Here is a 21,154-nt window from a genome sequence, read left to right on the forward strand (position 1 = left end):
CCCCCCTCCCTGCCCGTGACACTTCTTAAAATACAACTTAAATCATGCAATATCCCTGCTCTTGTAATGATCAAAAATTTCTCCTTATATCACTTGATCACATCAACACTCCATTCTACGGCTTAGCTTTTAATCTCCTCTATAAATCGGTGCCATTTTAGCTATAAGACCCTACCTCTCATTCCTTCTTAGTTTCTGCTCTCTTTAAGCCACACTAACAGGCTTCCACATCTCTGCTCATGCCCTTCCTCTCACCTTCCTCTCCATCCCTCTAAATTCCATCTATCCTAAAAGAATCAGCTCCACTTTCACTTTCTCCATGAAACTATCTTCTGTATGTTAGCTTATACTGATCTTTCCATTCCCAGATCATTTCTGGGACAGTCTACAAAATTTAACACGCAATTATATACTCTCTTGTCTGATTTTCTAGTCATTCCATGTATGTTCACAGGATCAGAGTATTAAGATCTCAAAGAAGCCTCAAACTTCAGTTAATCTAATCACCTCAATGGCCTAGAGACTGGGACATTATTTACTCAAGGACAAAAAACTAGGAAGTAGCAGGTTTACTTACCTATCCATGTGAATAGTAATCACCCTCAAAAGGGAAGAGGGGGCTAGAGCATTGATTTTAAAAAAAGGATAGGGGGCAGCTAGGTGGCGCAATGGAAAGAGCACCAGCCCTGGAGTCAGGAGTACCTGAGTTCAAATCCGGTCTCAGACACTTAACACTTACTAGCTGTGTGACCCTGGGAAAGTCACTTAACCCCAATTGCCTCACTAAAATGAAAATTTACAAAAAAGGATAGAGTTCAGTTGTGTTCCCCTAGCACTGTAATCAGAGGTCATTCACTGAGTATACACATACTTCCTGCATACAATTCTTACCAAAAATGCCAGCCAAAACATCTCTGTTGAGTAACAGCCTAAGAAGGACAGCCTAGAAGTGGTGGGGGGTGGGTGGGGGGCAGGCAGCAGTATTCTGACTTGCTCACTTGGACCAGTAAGTCATGGGGTATGAAAGAAGGTACGTCTAGTCCTGGCAGGAATGACCAGGAATGCAGTGTCCTCCAGGAGAAGCCAAGCCTCAGTTAGTGCCAGAAGACGGAAGGAGAAAGAGAGGGAAAGGACCAAAAAGATGTTTATTAATTACAGAGGAGGAGCACCAGAGGGTACAATGAAAGGGTGGGCAGATCTGAAGGACACTGGAGGGGTATAGCTGAGCTGGGTAGGAATAAGGGATTGGATAGCAGCATTCATGAAGGGCAAGGTCTGTTCTTAAGCAATTGAAAGGTTCAGTATCACTGGAATGTAAGTATCCATGGAAGTAAGAAAGGAATGCTGGGAGGAGCTCCACTGGGGAAGTCGATGATTAGGATGTCCAAGGACTTCTCCCTGCCAAATCTCATTTACAATACCACTTCCAACCTGACTTTGGCTATGAGGAGTCAGTTGCAGGAATTTTTTGGAATTATAGCCTGATTTGAAATTATAAAATGATCTCTTTATGCTGAAGGGGGGGCATCTTTTTAAGGTTTAACCTTAGAACTCATAATATAATTTTTTTTTCAAAAACCCTCTTACCTGGGTTCATATTTTTAGAATAACAATATGCATTATTTACAAATACATCAAATATTTTGATCTGTGGTATAACTAAGAAAATGACAAGAAGAGGTGTCTATTACCTGTCTCTTGCAGTACTCTTCTCCTTTACCATATACTTCCAGACCCAAGGTCTGTATATTCAGCGAATGCAACCGGGCCAGGGTTTCTACTGCAGCCACATATAAGGCAGACCGTTCTGCTGGGCTAATTTCCGAAAGACTGAAATCACGAAAGATCCGACCCTACAAAATCAATACATCAGAGAGATTTTTAAAAAATTTTACAGCTCACTGTTACCATGTTATTTCACTAATGATCACCATCATTCCTCAACATTTGGAAGAATGTTACAAACAAGGTTTGTAATCAAACCTTGGATTCTTTTCAAAATTTATTCTGGAAATATTCATTTCAAATATTGGGCTTAAAAAGAAGATTCTGTTGTTATTCAGAAAGAAAATGATAACAAGGGGGAAGACAAGTTAGGACAGATAAAAATCCCCAAATGCAATCTTCATTGCTTTAACACTATCTCAACACTTTTATTTTACCGCTCATAAAATTTTGGTTCCTGATTTGGAAATTAATTAAAAACCAACAATATCAACAACAACAAAAAAACTTCCAAGAAACCCACTATCATCTGAGTAAATTCTCCCTTCCCACCCCCATTGTCATCTCATAGATGTGTACTGACATCTAGAGGATAAAGAAAGACTTAGGCAATTTGCTCTAACAACTGACTTTGGACCCAGTATTTTTTAGCTAAGATTAAAGAGAAAATTAGAAATAAAAGTTGGTTGCATGACAGATAAAAGTTTAAAACTATGGAAAAAATAACCTTTATTCAATAGGTAATGAATCAAAGGAAAATAAGCCATTTTTAACTGGAAAAAATAGTCAACTGTAAATAACCATATGAAAAAATGATCCACAATCACCAATAAGAGGAATGCAAGTTAAAACAACTCTGAGATTTCATCTTCTACCTCCCAGACTGGCAAAATAAGAAACTGCTAAATGTTGAGGCTGTGGGAAGACAGGCACACTCATGCACTGTTGATGGAGCTGTGCAATGGTCTGAACATTCTGTATAAACATTTGGAATTATACCAGAAAAACCACTCAACTGTGACTTGACAGAGAGATGCCCTTTGCCCTATGGATGGCTGAGATAGAAAAGCTGCACTTTTTTTTAGGGAAGCAAAGGACTGGAAACAAAGTGGATATTTATGGCTTGAGGATTGGCTGAACAAATCATGGCATGTTAATATAGTAGAATATTGTTGCACCACAAGAAACAACAAATATAAAGAATTCAGAGAAACCTGGGAAGACTTGTCTCAAATGATCCAAAGTAAAGCAAATAGAACCATGAGAACAATTTACATATTGGCCGCAAGAAAGTGAATGAAAAATACCATGAAAATAGCTCAGAATTCTAATTACTGTAGTGATCAATCATAACTTCAAGGGTGAAGAGAGGCAGTGGATGAAAGATGTGGAAAGGCAGATGTAGTTGGACCTGACCCGCAGGTTTTGTTTTGCTTCCATGTACTTCTTTGTGACAAGGAAGAATTCAATTGGGGAGTCAGTAGGAAGTGATGTGGATATTAAAAAACAATAAAGTATTTTTGAAAAAAGAAAAATAAGCACTTGAATTACTTAACATTTTAGGAAATATTTTCCCACTTAGCAGCTAAAATAAATCCATTCATTTGATCCTCATCATAAATAGCAACAATACAATAACCTTATGCATTCATTTACCTGTACATGCTCCATCACATAAAATTCGGTTCCAATCACAGAGACATCGCTGCAGTATAGTAGAGGCTTAGGGACTGGAAATCCATTAGTAAACAAGGCTTTCTGCACATTGAATTCTCTATCAATCTAAACAGAATAACAGATTATTCAACTTTCAAAATCCCAGTTCTCCTGATGTGTAGTTCAGCATTCTTTTCATAACAGAAGCATATATAACAATGTTTAAATACCCTAGCCTCTGAAATATGAGGCAGAAAGGTACAGTGTGGGGTGGGGGATTGGGGTGGGGAGGGAGAGACAGGGAAAGACAAAGAGAGACAAAGAGTATGAGAGCACTGGATCTGGGGTCAGAGAACTTGGGTTCAAGTTTTGACTATCTGTGTGACCTTAGGCAAGTCTCTTTCACCACCCTGGGAACCTGTTTCCTCCCTTATAAAATAAAAGCTAGCATTAGCTTACCATGAAATCCCTCTCCAGTCTAAATCCAAGATCCTAATAATTTATTTTTATGTATCTATTTATTCATTTATTTATTTAATTCATTCATTCATTTATTTTGGTGAGGCAATTGGGTCTTACCCAGCGTCACACAGCTAATAAGTGTTAAGTGCCTGAGGTGGGATTTGAACTCAGGTCCTCCTGACTTCAGGGCTGGTGCTCTATCCACTTGTGCCACCTAGCTGCCCCAGATCCTAATAATTTTAAGTGTATTTTTATTTTTAATTTGTCTGCTACAAGAGAAAATGTTTATAGGACTAGATTAGTAAGATTACTTATGACAATAAAAATCATTTTCCAAGAATATTACAGTACTTAATTTTCCTTTGAAAAGTACTATTAGTTCCCAAATTACTAAAACTCCTATAAATTATGAAACTGGTTCTTAATTAGATGTACAAGTAGAACCCTATTTTAATAAATACCACATAATGTCTAAGCCAATTTAAATCAATTGCAGAGACGGGGGTGGAGGGATGTGGGGGTGGTGGTATTGGTAGAGGGGGTAAGGAAGCTGTCTAATCCTGTGATGTCAGTGCAGGGAACTCCTGAGGCACATACTCCCTCCGCCAATAGAGATCAACAACTCTTTATGTAATTTATCATCTCAGTGCCTGGGGCTGTCTCGAAGTCCTTTGCAGGCTCTAAATCCAACTTTCCTATGTTGTGTTCTGTCTGTCCTCCCAGCACTTCTGAGTCAACAAGCACGGAACCTGCTGCTCCTCCTGCCTTCAACTTCCTGTGACTACTACTTCTAGTTAGTCATTAATCAATGAGCAGTTATTAACTGGTACTAACACTAGTGCACGTTGGCCGCCATTTTATAGTTGACAAAGTTCTGTCCTCGCCAGTCCCATGCAACAGGAGCAGTATTATTGTCTCCAGTGCCTTAGGCCACATAGCTAGAGCTGGGAACTGAGCTGGCTCCGATTCTGATTTCAGTGCTTATTATTTCCAGGGTTTATATCACCAGTTCTTCTTTCACCCAGAGTGGAAATACTGGTTTCACCTCTGACTCCCCCCACATCTATCCTGTCACTAAGTACTCCCCATTCTGCTTCTGAAACACTTATGAAATCCGTCCCTTCTCTTCCTCTGCCATGGCCACCAGCACCCTCATTCACAAACTGTTGTCTTCTGTTGCCTGTTAGTTTACTAAATGGTATCTCTGCCTCAGCTGTCCAAATTATACACTACTGCTAGAATGATTTGGCAAGAGCACAGCTCAAAAAAGCTCCCCCCCAAAAAATCCCCAAAGCTTCAAAGGCTCCTTATTATTTGTTAAATAAAATCTGATCTTCTAAACCTGGCATTCGAAGTCATTTGTGATTTGGCTGCCATCCCTCTTCCCAGCCTTACCTCCTACCTGTCCTTGTGCACACACCCCATACATACCACAGCTAAACTCAGCCACTCTATAGTCTTCCACCTTCTTGTATTCATGCACACTCTTCTTCCTCTCCAGCTCTGACTAACTTAGCATTCTTTGACAGTGCCACTCAACTTCCACTCTCTAAAAAATGTGCCCAAAGATTTTCCTGATTCTCATGGATGGAAGAAATGTCTTTCTCCTCCGACCTCCCATAGCATTTTGTACTTTTTTAAAAAAATTGGGGCAGCTAGGTGGCGCAGTGGATAAAGCACTGGCCTTGGATTCAGGAGGACCTGAGTTCAAATCCGGCCTCAGACACTTGACACTTACTAGCTGTGTGACCCTGGGCAAGTCACTTAACCCCCATTGCCCTACCAAAAAAAAGCATATAATAAAAAAAATGATACTTTCATACCACAGTTACTTACATACATGCTTCATTTTCTCTACTAGACTAGAGACTAAGTGAGAGCAGAGAATTCTCCATTTTGGTGCTCCCAACAATGGACACAGTAAGAACACGATCATTATGTTTTGAGTAAGTGAATGGCTAAATAGATCCTTGACAAGTCTGTCAATTTAATAGTCAATGTCTTTAATGTACATGTTGTCATTTAGTAAACTCTTTAAATATCATTCCGGCATTTGAATGTCTCTATGCTTTTCAAGGCGCTTTCACATTCCTTGTCCCATTTTCTCCTCTTTTGAAAACCTCATGTATCACTTTTGCAAAGTAATTTTTTTAACCATTAAAATTAGGTATAAGTCCAACACCTGAAGAACTACTACAGAAGTCTTTGTCAACAGCTAGGTAGCACAGTGGATAAAGCACTGGCCCTGGATTCAGGAGGACCTGAGTTCAAATCTGGCCTCAGACACTTGACACTTACTAGCTGTGTGACCCTGAGCAAGTCACTTAACCCTCTTTGCCCCGCAAAACAAAGAAAACAAAACAAACATAAGAAATCTTTGTCAAAGCTTATGTGACATTGCTAATAAATTAGATGAAAATCCTATTCAACAGCTTCTTTTAATTTTTTTTCTTCCATAAGTACAACATAAAGTCCCATCTGTTTTACTCCTTCAACTTCAATGGAGGTAAATCTGTCACGTAAAGGATGTGCAATTCCCTCTGTCAGTAGAGATCAGGACCTCTCCCTGCATCTGCATCCTCAGCCCCTCTTTAGCACATACTATTTCAACTCTTCCACAAAGAATCTGCATGGAATGGAGGCCTTTTCCCAGGTGGTTCTGTTTTGTTTGTTTCTTTACATTTTGTGGGGCTCTTCGCATCCCGATGTCATTTTACACACGACTTGAACAAATGACCAGAAGTCAAACCTACATAAATTGACTAGAACTAAGAACAAAGCTGTTGAATGAGTGTTCTCCCAGACAAAATTACACAGGGTTAGCCCATGGTTTGTGACTAGGGGTTTAAAGATGACTCTATTTTTGAGGTTCTACCTCTGAATTATATTTTTAGTAGAAGAGAGAAGCATACTTTCAACAAACCCGAGAAATTAAATACATTTTATTGGCTTTCTTAAAGAAAAAAAAAGCTTTAAATTGTATTTCATGAGTTTAAGATGTTCTATTCTTCAACAAATTTAACATCCTATCCGTCATACCTTGTGTGCTTTAGGAAGGAGAAAGCCAGGTGGTTTTTTCCTGAGTACATAAGCTCGATGTCCCTTCTGAAGGTAAAAGGTTGGATTGGACTGTCCTGATCTAGATGAGAGAAATAATCAGTTACAAAGATAGAAACGCAGAATTATAGAATTTTAAGAGTAGGCCTTAGATCCCTTTTTTTTATTATATGCTTTCAAAAACAGTATAGAGCAAACCTACAGTAGGGAGGCTTAAAAAGCCAAAGGTATGTCTTGACAGCCTTCCTTCTCCTCCTGGCCCTGCTCCTGACTTTCTAGATCTCAGAACCACACCCCTACGTGCCAGGTCCCTTCATTCTCCCATCCTCTGGATACACACCTTTGCAGCTCCCTTGAGTATTGACCTCCTCTTCTTCCTCTCTCTGCCCCCCACCCCACCCCATTAGACTTTCTCAGATTGTAAAGAACTCAGTAATACAAAGTCTCATCTTCTTGAGAACAGCGACAATCTTTTTTTCTTTCTTTCTTTCCTTCTTCTTCTTCTTCTTCTTCTTCTTCTTCTTCTTCTTCTTCTTCTTCTTCTTCTTCTTCTTCTTCTTCTTGTGAGGCAATTGGGGTTAAGTGACTTGCCCAGGGTCACACAGCTAGTAAGTGTTAAGTGCCTGAGGCTGGATTTGAACTCAGGTCTTACTGACTCCAGGGCCAGTGCTCTATCCACTTCGCCACCTAGCTGCCCCAAGAATAGTGACAATCTTGCATTTGTATCCCAGGAACCAGAACATACATAGTGAATACTTAATAAATGCTTGTTCATTCGTTCGTTCGTTCATTCATTTGTTCCTTCCTTCCTTCTAGATGCTCCAGTGACTTCTTGTTAGGGTAAAATACAACCCTCCCATTTGGCATTTTAAGCTCTTCATAATTGGGCTCCTGCCTATCTTTTGTAAAAAAATTATTATTAATAACTATATCTAATTTGGAAAAATTATAATAATTGGATTTACATGAAAATTATTATTATTATTTGAAAAATGATAAGTTTAGAAAAATTATAATTGGGCCGTAAGTCCTGTCGCGGTCACCATTCAAGTGAGAGAATATTTTTAATGACTAGCTGGGCCTAATTTTGGGCTAAATCTGACTGGAGGACTAATTTGAGGACTTTTGACTATTTGGCTATCTGACTGCTATTAATTTAATATGGGCCATTTATAAAGTTCCACCACACTGCTCCCAAAGTGATAAGCAAAATATTAAGAAGCCTCTTAACTAAATAATCAAAGCAGAGTTTACTTATGAGATACTATTTAAAATTAAGAATACAGGGAAATAAAATGTACAACCTGACTGCTTTGTGGCCCTTCTCTTTCCACTGTGGCTCTTTGGAACTTCTTGAATACAATAAGGACCTTAGCCGCCACTTGCCTTAGGGCACTCAGGTACTTTATTCTAACTGGAGCCCCTTTCACTTTGTAAATCCCTCTGCTTCTAACTTTCCTCTCACTGCCACTGCTGAACTCTTGTGTTTCTCTCTCACCAACCTTCCGTCTGTCTGCTCCGTCAGTCTGCCCTTCGGCCTCTTTTTTCCCTGCTCCTAGTCCTTCTTGTCTTCTGAGTCCTTGTAGCCCCCTCTCTCATCTGCTGCGCTCCAACCTTTCTAATCTCGTCAGCTGCCGCTTGACCTCTTCTCCACCTCATCTTGTCCATCCAAACCCCTTCAATCTTGTCTATCTAGTCCACCCTTGTCCTCCTCCATGAGACTAACCCCCAGGTCTATATATACCTTTTCTTCTCTCCACTCAAATCTTGGGGCTTCTTGTGCGCATACACCAAGCTAATCCTCCAGCCAGGGCTGCAGCTGGTGGGGGGGGGGGGGCTTTGCTTGAGCCTCACGTGCCCCAGCACAGGCCCCAGCACAGGTCACACCAGAGCCCAGCATCTCTCAGATACTTCCGCTCAGGGCGGAGGGAGCTGGGGGCTTCTTCCCCCCTGCTGTCTGACCCAGCGTCTTGTACAGCCCACGGGGCTTTCTGGCTCAGCTGAAGCAGAGGGGGAGGGGTACCAGCTCCTCCCACACAGAAGAGACCCTGAGGGCCTAAGGCTTTCCAATCTCAGCCCAAAGGTAGGGTCCCTAAATCAAAATAAATTTCTACACTTTCCAGGCTAATCAGTCCTCCTAACACAGTCTACATTTAAGCCAAACTGGACTAATTGCTAGACCCTACAAATGACAATCTATCAATTGGGATTCCCATTCCTGAATGCCTCTCATCCCTCTTTACCTCCATAGACTCTCAAGCCTTCAAAACTCAGCTGAGGGGGCAGCTAGGTGGTGCAGTGCGATAAAGCACCTGCCCTGGATTCAGGAGGACCTGAGTTCAAATTTGACCTCAGACACTTGACATATACCAGCTGTGTGACCCTGGGCAAGTCACTTAACCCTTATTTCCACCCCCCCAACCCCCCAAAAAAGACTCAGCTGAGATGACATTTGTTCCATGAAGCCTACCTTGATCCCTCTAGGTGCTACTGGCCTCTACTCTTACCCAGAAATTACTTTGTATTTAGTATACATTTTTGTATTTAGTTTATATACATGTATTCTTGGTGTTCATTGATTTCCCCCTAGTTTGGGAAGGCAGGTACTGACAGTTAGGGGAGATAAAGAAAGGCTCCATGCAGAAGGTAGTGCTTGGGCTATGCCTTGAAGAAAGAGAAGAATTCTAGGAAGCAGAAGTGAGGAGGGAATGCATGGTGGTCACAGGAGATAGCGAGGACAAAGGCATGGAGCTGGGAGATGGAATTTAGGAGTGTTTATTGGCTTACTGGATGGGGGCTGAGGGGCAGCTGTGCGGAATGTAAGGAAGGCCAACTTGTTAGGTCACAGGGTGCAAAAAGAGGAATAATATCCAATGAGGATGCAAAGCTCGGTTGAGGTCAGGTAGCATGAATGGCTTTAAAAGCTAAACTAAAGCATTTATATTTGATCCCAGAAGTGACACACAGCTGTATGAGTTTAGTGAATAGGTGAGTCAAGCAGTCAGAGCAGTGCTTAAGGAAAATAATTTTGGCAGTGGTGTGTGGAATAAACTGGAGTGACAAGAGACTTGAGATAGGGAGATCAAGTATATGACTTATAATCATTTAGGAAAGGGTCTGAACTAAGACGGTAGTTTTGTGAGCAGAGAGAAGGGTTTAGATGTGAAGGATGCAATGAAGGTAAAAAGAGGAAAATTTGGTAACTGATTAGATAGATGGGATAAAGGAGAATGATGAGTTCAGGATAGTTTGTTTTTGGTAAAGAGCACTGGACTAGAAAGTCAGCCCAATCTGGGTTCTAGACAAAGACCCATGCCCTAGAGAACATGGCCCTTCTGGACTGGGGCACTGCCTCCCCAATCCCCCTCCACCCCCAACTATCAACCTCCCCACCCTTACTAGTGAGTGTCTTATATAAGCCAGGTCCAATCATGTTTTACTTGACTACTTAGCTATCTTCTCCTCAGACCCACTTCTTCTGCTCTGGAACCATACTAAAATCAGTAATGCCATTGCAATTAGAAAAGATGTGTCAATTTGCTCCCTCATGGCTTTGCTTACCATGCCTGTAACTTTTTTAATGGAAAAAAAACCCTCAGCAACAACCAAAGCTAGGTTATTTTTCAATTTACAAATATTTCTTTTCTCTCTCCCATCTCCCAATTAAAAAAAGAAAACCCAAAACCTATAAAGGTTCATTTGCTAATGAGTGTTGCATAATTAATCTGTTCCACTGACTGACCTCTTTATTTTTTAATCAATACCAAACTGTTTTGATGATTACTTCATTATAATATCATTTGAGATCTGGTATTGCAAGGGCCCCTTCTTTCCCACTTTTTCCCCGCTATTTCTCTTAAAATTCTTGCCCATGGTTCCTTCTGATGAATTCTATTTTTTTAATTCTCTGGTAATTTTATAGGTTTGGCACTGAATAAGCAAATCAGTTTAGATAGTATTGTTATTTTTAGTATATTAGCCCACTTTATTCATGAGCAATTAATAATACTGCAAATATTTAGGTCTGGATATATTTCTAAAAAAGTTTTGTTATATTAATATAGTTCCTGTGTGTCTTGGTAAGTAGACTCCCAAGTGTTTTACATATTCTATAATTATACTACTAATAATAACAGTAATAATTATTATTTTGGTAAAGGATTTGGGGGCAATAAGGAGTCACTAAAAATTCTTGATAGAGAAGAGTTATGGTTATAGCAGACCATTGGGAACATTAGTCAGGCAAGTGGGCCTGGAAGATGGATTGAAAATGTAGTTGACTATATTCATTCCTGTGGTACTACAAGGGGCAGCTAGGTGGTGCAGTGGGTAGACCACTGGCCCTTAAGTTGGGAGGACTTGAGTTCAAATCTCATTTCAGACACTTACTGTGGGACCCTGGGCAAGTCATTTAACCCCAATTGCCTTAAACATTCAGGGCCATCTCTAATTGTCCTGATGTGTATCTCGACACTGGACCCACATGGCTGTGGAGGAGGGAGTGAGGTTGGTGACCTTGCACAGCCCTCCCTCACTTAAATCCAATTCAGTACAAGTCATGACATCAGCCCAATGTCATGGTCCTCTTTGAAAATGAAGGACAAACAACAACTACCACCATCTTAATAAAGATCATTTTGATGCTATAACATTTATATACTACTTTTAGGGATTGTAAAGGGTTTTGCATATGTTACCTCATTTGATCCATATCACAACTCTGTGAGGTAGGAGTTGTTATTATTCTCAGTTTATGTATAATAAAACAAATCCTTTACATTGTGATGTTTAAAATCTATATTGTGTTGTCTAAAAATTATAATGTGTGGTTGCCTTAAATTAGAAGCTTTAGCACAAGTCTTTGGGCATTAAGCATTTATTAAAACATACCAGGTATTCACGTGGAGTTCAGAAAGTTAAGAAAAGGCCTATCTAGCCTAGAGTTCCAGCCTGATCTGGTTCTTCCTCAAGTCCTCCTGCCACAAGCCTGCTTCAACAAGTTTTTTTATAGGTCCAGAGCATAGGAGGTCCTTACACACTGCTTCAAGCTGATTGGTTAGTGTCACCCAAATCCATTGGTTCACTGGACTTAAAGGTGGTCTTGAGTTAAGTTCAAAGTCTTTAGCTTCTGAGAACAATGCTTTCTTAAGGGCTAGCCAGGTGTGGTTACAATCTAATTAACTTGAAGTAGGCTAATCAGCAGTCACTCTCACTTAATTCAATCAGTTTAGATTAATCTCCAGGTGGGCCTTTGAGTATCTGCTAAATCCCATTATTTTATCACAACGTTCTTCCTCATTTTTCTCCTTACTGCCAATTATCTTCCTTTCCGCATACATATGGTCAGTGACCTCTCTTCACTAGGTCCCTATTGCTCATTGAATCAAGTTCAGAATAATTGGCCTGGCATTCAAGGCCCTCCACAATCCAGAAAGCAGATTCCCTTTCTAGTCTTATCTTATACTATGACCTTCCACTCTTCCTTCTAGATGAATCTCTCTTCCTGACACACATTGCTTCTATGCCTTTGCTTATGCTGTTTATTAGCTATGGAATTTTCGCTCATTCACACTTCCTGAATGCCTTTCCATTTTTTTAGACTAAGTCCAATCATACCAAATACCACTGTCCATTTTACCTTCTATGTTCTGCTCTATCTCTTATTTGATCATGAATTTCTTCTTTGTTCCTCCAATTTCTTTATGTCACCCTTTATGTCTAAGTCATGCAGCCATTTGGAAATGATCTTAGTATATGGGGTGAGATAATGGTCTATAACTAGTTTCCAGATTACTTTCCAGTTTTCCAAGTTTTGTTCAAATGAAAGGCTACTAGGCTTTTTCTTTCTGTATGTTGTGTACCTAATCTGTTCTTTGATCTTGTCATCACCCACAAATGCACACTTCCATGTTCATGAACTTTGACGTATCTTTATTTAGTCAGGATCTGTTATCTCACCTCTCCATCTACCTTGCAAACCCAAAGCCTAATTGTAAAATTTATTTTTAAAAAATTATTTAACATTCATTTTTTTTCAAAAAAGTATTTATTTTAAACATTCATTTTTTAAAATGTAGAGTTTCAAATTCTATCCTTATCTTCTACCCCTCCACCACTCCACTGAGAAGGCAAGCACTATGCTATCAATTATACATGTAAAATCACACAAAATATATTTCTATATTTAGCCACATTGCAAAAACAAAGCAAGAAAAATACAGAAAGTGTGAAAGTCAGACACCACTTCAGGGTTTATCAGTTCTCTCTGTGGAGGTAGATAGCATTTTTTCATCATGAATCCTTTGGAATTGTCTTTATTAATCAGAGTAACCACGTTTCACAGTTGATCATCATGACAATATTGCTGTTACTGTGAACAATGATCTCCTGGTACTTCTCACTTCACTTTACGTCAGTTCATATAGGTCTTTCCATGTTTTGTTCTTTTTATTTTATTGAAACCTCACCACTCATCATTTCCCATAGCACAACAGTACTTCATCACAATCACATGCCACAACTCCTTTGGTTATTCCCCAATCGATGAGCATCCCCTCAATATCCAGTCCTTTGCAGAACTGCTATAAATATTTTTGCATATTTAGGTCCTTTCATTTTTTTTCTTTGATCTCTTTGAGGTACGTTGATGGTTCAAAGGGTTTACACAGTTTTATAGCCGTTTGGATATAGTTCCAAATTGTTCTCCAGAATAGTTGGGCCAGTTTACAACTGTACCAATGGTACATTAATGTGTCTGTTTTCCCCTCCCCTCCAGTCATTTCTGACAGGTGTGAAGCTGTACTTCAGAGCTGTTTTAATTTTCATTTCTCTAATCAATCGTGACTTAGAACATTTTTTATGACTATAAGCAGCTTAGATTTCTTCTTCTGAAACTGCCTATTAATATCCTTTGAGTCTCAGTCTTATATCAACTGAGAAATGGCTCTTTTTAAAATAAATTTGACTTAGTTCTCTATATATTTGAAAAATGAAGCATTTATTAGAGAAATCTACTATAAAATTTTTGATATTACTCCATTGTCTATGGTACTATTTATCAAATTCTAGTTTATAGTTTTCCTGATTATCTCTTTTAATTAGATCTAATTGTGCTTTTGCTTTGTCTGAGATCATGCTTGCTACCCCTGTCTTTTTTTACTTTAGCTGAAGCATATTAAATTCTGCTCCAGCCCTTTATTTTAACTGCATATTTCTATTTCAAGTAAGTCTCTTGTAAACAACATATTGTTGAGTTCTCATTTCTAATCCATTCTACAAACCGTTTCTGTTTTATGGGTGACCTCATCCCATTCACATTCACAGGCAAGATTACTGTGTTTTTCCTTCCATCCTTTCCTCTGTTTAGACTTTTCTCTTTTTACTGTCCCTTCTGACCAGTGGCTCTTTTGTTCTGCCCTCCCTTTAATCATCCTCTGCCTTTCTTTTATCCCCTTCTCCTATTTCTCGATTGAGTAAAAGATTTTTATAACCAACTAAATTTGTACATGTATCTTTTCCTCTTTGAACCAATTTTGATGAGACTGAGGTTGAAGCATGGCCTACTCTCTCCCCCATTTTTTCCTCCACTATAAAAGCTCTTTCCCGTGCACCTCTTTTATGTGAAAAAAAGTTCCCCATTCTACCTTTTCCTTCCCCCTTCTCTCAGTACATACCTCTTTCTTAGGACTTCATTTTTAAAGATCATTTCAATATAATCAATGCACCCCTATGCTCTCTGTCTGTGTAAACTCCTAACTGCCTAAAAATGATAACATTCTTAGGTGTTCCATGCATCATCTTCTCAAAGAGGAATAAAGGCAGTTTAATTTTATCGAGTCAATTTCGATTACTCTTTCATGTTTACCCTTTTATGCTTCTCTTGAGTCTTCTGTTTGAATATGAAATTTTCTCTTCAGTTCTGGACTTTTCAACCGGAAAACCTGAAAGTCCTCTGTTTCATTAAATATCCATTTTACCTCCTGAAGGATTATATTCAGTTTTACTGGATAGGTGATTCTTGGTTGTAATTCTAACTCCTTTATTTTCTGGCATATCATATTCCAAGCCCTCTGCTCCTTTAATTTGAAAGTTGCTAAATCTTGTGTGATCCTGACTGTGGCTCTACAATGTTTGAATTCTTTCTTTCTGCTTGCTTGCAATATTTTGTCCTGGACCTGGGAGCTCTGGAACTTGTCTATAATATTCCTGGGGTTTTAATTTTGGGATCTCTTTCAGGAAGTAACCAGTGGATTCTTTGTATTTTCACTTTACTCCTGAGTTAAATTAGATATTAGCAATTTTCCTTTATGATTTCTTGAAATACTATATCCAGGGGGCAGCTAGGTGGCACAGTGGATAAAGCACTGGCCCTGGATTCAGGAGGACCTGAGTTCAAACCTCGGCCTCAAGACACTTTACACTTACTAGCTGTGTGACCCTGGGCAAGTCACTTAACCCTCATTGCCCCACCAAAAAAAAAAAAAAAGAAAGAAAGAAAGAAAGAAAGAAAGAAAGAAAGAAAGAAAGAAATACTATATCCAGGCAGGTAGTTCAGTGATTCTTAAATGATCTCTTCTTGGCCTCTTTGTCATGTCATCTGTTTTAGCTTTGATACCTTACATTTTCTTCTATTTTTTCATTTTTTGGATTGATCAATAATCAATACTTAATAAACATTTATTAAAGGCATATTATGTACAAGGCACTTTGTTGAATGTTGGGGATAGAAGGAAAGAAAAAAGACAGTCCCTGCACTCTCAAAGTTTACAATCTAATGAGGGAAGACAACACACACAAAAGCTGAAAAGCACGAGGGGCAAGAATAGAAAGGAAGGAGGTTAGCTAGTAAAGCGGGCCATGATGAAGGTAGGTAGGAAATGACAGAGGGGCTGCCCTAGCTGCTCTTCTTAACTGGAGGATCTGGAAGGGACTCTCTGATGTCTTCCCTCTACCTTCTTACTGGGTAAGACCCAAGGAGTACTGGGTATGAAGAGGTATGAGTTTCAGATTAAAAAACACATCAAACTATTTCTTGTCTCATGAAGTCATTAACTTATGTTTCATCCCTTCTAACTTTTTTGTTTGTTTGTTTTATTTTTTGGTGAGGCAATTGGGGTTAAGTGACTTGCCTGGAGTCACACAGCTAGTAAGTGTCAAGGGTCTGAGGCCGAATTTGAACTCAGGTCCTCCTGAATCCAGGGCCAGTGCTCTATCCACTGTGCCACCTAGCTTCCCCCTAACTTTTGATAAGTCTATTATTTCGGTATGGTTTTTTATATCTTGTCCTAAGCTCTTAATTCTCCTTCCAAATCTTTCCTTCAATTGTCATTCCTTTTACATTTCTTTCCTCTAGAGCTCTCATTCCATTTATAATTTTAACTCAAAAATAGTTCTCCTCAGTGGAGCTTCAGTAGAAAGCTGATGGCCTCCGTCAGTTGGTAAAAAAGGCTTTGGTGTTGTCATTGTTTATCCTTCCTTCCCAAATAGGACCATGACATTGGGGTGATGTCATGATTTGCACTGAATTGGATTTAAGTGAAGAGGGCTGTGCAAGATTACCAACCTCAATCTCCCCTCCAGAGCCATCTGAGTCCAGTAGCAAGATGCACATCAGGACAATTGGAGACGGCCCTGGATTTTAAGGCAATTGGGGTTAAGTGACTTGACCAAATCACATAGTAAGTGTCTGAGGTGAGATTTGAACTCAGGCCCTCCCAATTTAAGGGCCAGTGCTCTATCCACTGCACCATCTAGCTGCCCCTAGCAAGGTTCTGCACGTTCAGAGTGATAGAGCCACAGGGCTAGCCCCCATCTAAAGCTCTTGCTCATATTATTCACCTGTGGGAGTTCATGATCCTCTCTTCCACAGTTCCTGACTAGTTATCTAAATGCGCAATTCATGATTGTGGACTGGAAAACTGATCCACTGTTGTTTCTTCTTGGATTTTCCAATCACTACTTGGTCTGCTACCTTCTAGATCTTTTTTGGAGTAGTCATGGGAGAGCTGGTCTGCACTGTTTCCTCCTATACTGCCATGTGAGTACCCAGAGAGCATTTCCTTGAAATGTTCCAAACCAAAATACTCCTTCCTGGCCACTGCTCCTCTGGAAGTGCTTCAAATAAGCATTCCTCAGGGACAGACTCTCTTCTCTCAGTTGTTTGGATCTCCAGAGTTCAGCATATAGAAAATCTTGAATAGTTTTCATTCATTCACTCCTTCCTTTGTTCATTTATTCTAGTCTAGGTTCTGCCACTTTCTCATTGAGTAACTTTAGGAAAGTCACCTAACCTCTTTGGTTCCTCAGTTCTAACTGTAAAATTAAGTGGTTGAACAAGAATTATTCATTTTATACATTCAAATTAGGTAGAAAGAATTTGGCAACTCATTGAATCAGGAGTAAGATGGGAGAATCAAATATGACTAGCAATGATAGTGGAATAAAAAAAAGATCTGGGAGTTTTGGAAGACTGCAAACTTAATTTGCAATCAGGCAATAGTGAAGTCTGGTTGAAAGAATTGGGGAAGCTTACTTAACATGAAGCATGAAAATACAAGGGGGTGACTTGATATCTGTCTTCAAGTATTTGAAGGACTTTGGTTTGGGTTTGTTCTGTTTATCCCCAGAAGAGAGAACTAAGAGGACAGGAGGAAATTGGGAGAATTTCTTATAAAAAACTTTGTAACAATTAGAGCAATCTAAGGCAGTACTTGAGGTCTTTAAGTAGAAGCAGCATGACAGGTATGGAAGATGAAGGCAAGGATGGTTGGATACACCCCTTACAAATAGATTGTTTAGTTACTCTCATGTCTGAGACTTGGTAGAGTCCTTTTATACCTGATTCTACCCCACTTGGCTACAAGCTTCTGCCAAGTTTGTGATCATGGAGTTCCTTTGCCTTCTTTTCCTGCGTGAAGGCAATGAAACTGATTTATCTATCTAAAGTGGTTTCTGTCCTTCTGATGCTCTTGAATATACAGAGGGAGATGAGATTCCTGATTGATAGAGATAATTCGAAGCATGACACTGTGTACTTGTATATTACTAGAGCTGGTTCCAGATTTGGGGGGAAGATACATGTGGACAGAAGAAACTCCAGAAAGTAAAGAAAGAAACTCCATGGCAGGGATGCATGGGAAGTATAAAAAGGGAGCCTGCTATATCTCTGAACTTGTTTGAGATTCTAGAATTGGGGTTCTTTTTTGTTCTTTTGTTTTTGTTTTTGCAGTGCAATGAGGATTAAGTGACTTGCCCAGGGTCACACAGCTAGTAAGTGTCAAGTGTCTGAGGCTGGATTTGAACTCAGGTCCTCCTGAATCCAGGGCCAGTGCTTTATCCACTGTGCCACCTAGCTGCCCCTCCTAAAACTGGGGTTCTTAATCCTCTTTGTGTCATAGATCACTTTGGCTGCCTGGTGAAACCTATGAACCCCTTCTTGAAATAATACTTTTAAATGTATAAAATAAAATACGAAGGATTACACAGGAAACCAGGTAGATTGAAATAAAGATGTAATTTTTCCCCATCCAAGTCTAAAGAACCCCTGAAATCTATTCATGGACTCCTGGAGAGGGCCCAAGGACCTCCCTCACATTAAGAACCCCTCTTTCAGAGACCATCAGGATGGACTTCATCAGGGTGAGATTGTTCTTTCTTGTCTAGTTTGACCTGAACTCTTATTTCCCTCCCAGTTTAAGAGCTTAGTCACTCTTTTGTGTCCTCTGCTATATTCTTATCTATGTAACTTCTCCAATTTCTGTTTACTATTTTCTTAGGTAAACGGGTTAACTAGTGATTTGATATTTGTGCTGTTCTTTTGTGTGAAAATGTAAGCTAAGAGGGGCAGCTAGGTGGCCCAGTGGATAAAGCACCGGCCCTGCATTCAGGAGTACCTGAGTTCAAATCCAGCCTCAGACACTTGACACTTACTAGCTGTGTGACCCTGGGCAAGTCACTTAACCCCCATTGTCCCGAAAAAAAGAAAAAAAAAGAAGAAAATGTAAGCTAAGGGCTACCTTCCCTCTTAGAAGTGACCAGCAAAGCAGCTTTACTGCTCAACTCAGACTTGTACTCAGAGCAAAGATATCTGGGAGATGAAAGATAGATATCATTCTAGTTTGGATAGCCTTCCTGGAAATTGAAGAATAGACTGGCTGGGCTCAGATGCCCTGGACTTTGCTTGTCCCTCCCACTATTTAGTGAGTATGCTGAAGGTGCAGGAATAACTCTTGCCTCTCCTCTACTCTATAAAGGTGGGGAAGACTTCAGATTATATTTATCCATGCCGCCTAGCTACTGTGTATAGAGGTGACCTACATACATATGTGTGTGTGTGTCTACAATCAAAATGTTTAAAGTGGGCCCCTCCTCCCTAATGTCCCAAACACAGGCTACACTTCTGCTATGCCTAGGGATTCCTATTTCACATGTATAAACTTGTTTTTGTTATCAGTGGTAGTGGGAAGAATTAGCACTATTATGCAATTTGCATAGAGCCCACATGAATTCATTACCCAAAACATGATTGGAATTAAACATCAGAACTTAAAGATGACCTCTGCCCTCATTAATGTAATTTGGACTATGTGGCTTAGATGCCCGGGTTATATACAGATTTCAGAAAATGACTGCACAATTTTCTTGCACAAAACTTTGAAAAGGACCTACTTATTTCCCAGAAAGATTTTAGTTTGAACTATTTGGCATGCACTTGCATGATAACAGGTTCCTTAGAGATCACACAGTCCAGTTCCCAAATCCTGCAGTTTAGGAAACGGAGGCTCAGGTTACATACATAGTCTGTAAATAACAGAACAGAGACTTGAGTCCGGGTCTTATTCTTCCCACTAACACAGCTGCCTGCTCAGTAGTTTGAGCTACTACTCCACTCTTCTCCATCTTTTAGCTCAACCTACTAGGGTATACACAACTGAGGGAATATGTAAAAGAAGCCTGTCAACAGCGTATATTTGGTATGTAACCATATTATCCTGTTTTGGTATTCCAAGAGCAGTAGCATTAGTGGAAAAAAAAAATCTGTGGATTGGAAATTGCCCAATTGTTGAAATAACCCCAAACTCTGAATTGATTCCCAATAAATGAAATTACAAAAATTCTACCGTATCCCTCAGGAAGCATATCCCTCTCTTCCTAACTGCGTCCCTAAGGCTGCAATTACAACATTTTATCTGTGTGAATGGGGATTCTCAGACCTGTTCTCAATCAAAGCAAGAAAAAGGCTGAAATGCCAGGATTTCCTTCAAAAACGATGTCCAGAATAAAGCAGAACGCAGCCTATGTTCTGACAAGCATTTAACAGCTGTCCGCTACTCAAGTTACGTAGTAAAATCTGACCTATTTCGTTTCCTTTTGAGGAACGGAGCGGGTGTGGGGAGGCTGACCGACAGCCCAGAGACATAGGGACTAACGAGGGGCTCTCGGAGCACCGGCTCGCTCAGAACTTTTCACGCGGCCGAACCTCGGTTTCCCCCCTGCTGGGGGCGGGGGCTGTGCAGGGTCTCAGCACTACGTCCCGGGTCGGGTCTTAGGGGGCGCAGCGGGGATCACAGGCGAAGGGAAGCTCCATCCAGCCGCGCCCCGTTACCTGTACTGGGCGATCCTCAGCGCCGCTGTGGGCTGGGCTCCGAAGCCGGCCAAGTGCCGGCTCAGGTAGTCCTCCAGCGACCTCTGGTCCAGCGTGTGCTGGGGCAGGACTTCGCCTGTGTCGGGCTCTCCGAACGCTTCGGGCGCCATGTCCAGCTGCCGATGCCGCTGCCGCCACCGCCGACGCTGGGACGCCACGAAACCGAGAACCAAAATCGCCTGCCCAAAGCTATCTGGACCGACCTCTGTTCGGGGCGGGGCGGGGGGAGAGGGAGGGCGGAGCCGGGGGCGTGGGAGGCCGAGGGCGGGGCCCAGGCCGGGTCATCCTATCCTCGCTGTGTGGGACTTGGCGCAGCCCCCAGGGGCGGGGCTGGGCGGGATTCGGGGACGGCCCTCCGATCACTTCCGCCCAGTACGCTGCCCTTGGGGGCGGGGCTCGTTCTCTCGTCCGCGATTGGCTCACATTGTGGTTGCCTAGCAACGGCGGCGCCACCGCTTTCGGTCTGTCTCTGGTGGCTTAAGAAGAGCTTCCACTTTCCTCTGGCCCCAGAGGACGAGGTTCGTTCTTCTAAAGGAAGGGCAGCTGCTGGAGTGAAGCGAAAGAAGCCACACCATCCCTCCTTTCAAACAATTCATTGGAAACCGGAAAGCC

The 21,154-nt window shown here is 40.8% G+C and overlaps 1 protein-coding gene across 1 annotated transcript in view; it reads right to left on the bottom strand.

Moving 5' to 3' along the window:
* ACAD11 (acyl-CoA dehydrogenase family member 11) overlaps nucleotides 1-20,752 on the bottom strand; it is a 94,128-nt gene extending 73,376 nt beyond the window's left edge. Inside the window, exons 1-4 of the mRNA XM_043966461.1 lie at nucleotides 20,504-20,752; nucleotides 6,883-6,982; nucleotides 3,382-3,507; nucleotides 1,692-1,853 (exon numbers count right to left, since the gene is read on the bottom strand). Coding sequence (XP_043822396.1) covers nucleotides 1,692-1,853; nucleotides 3,382-3,507; nucleotides 6,883-6,982; nucleotides 20,504-20,652 — 537 coding nt within the window. The 5' untranslated portion in view covers nucleotides 20,653-20,752. The remainder of the gene's footprint in view (nucleotides 1-1,691; nucleotides 1,854-3,381; nucleotides 3,508-6,882; nucleotides 6,983-20,503) is intronic.
* Between the last annotated feature and the right edge of the window lie 402 nt (nucleotides 20,753-21,154).

This window comes from Dromiciops gliroides, chromosome 5 (genome assembly GCF_019393635.1).
Source record: "Dromiciops gliroides isolate mDroGli1 chromosome 5, mDroGli1.pri, whole genome shotgun sequence".
Lineage (NCBI taxonomy): Eukaryota > Metazoa > Chordata > Mammalia > Microbiotheria > Microbiotheriidae > Dromiciops > Dromiciops gliroides.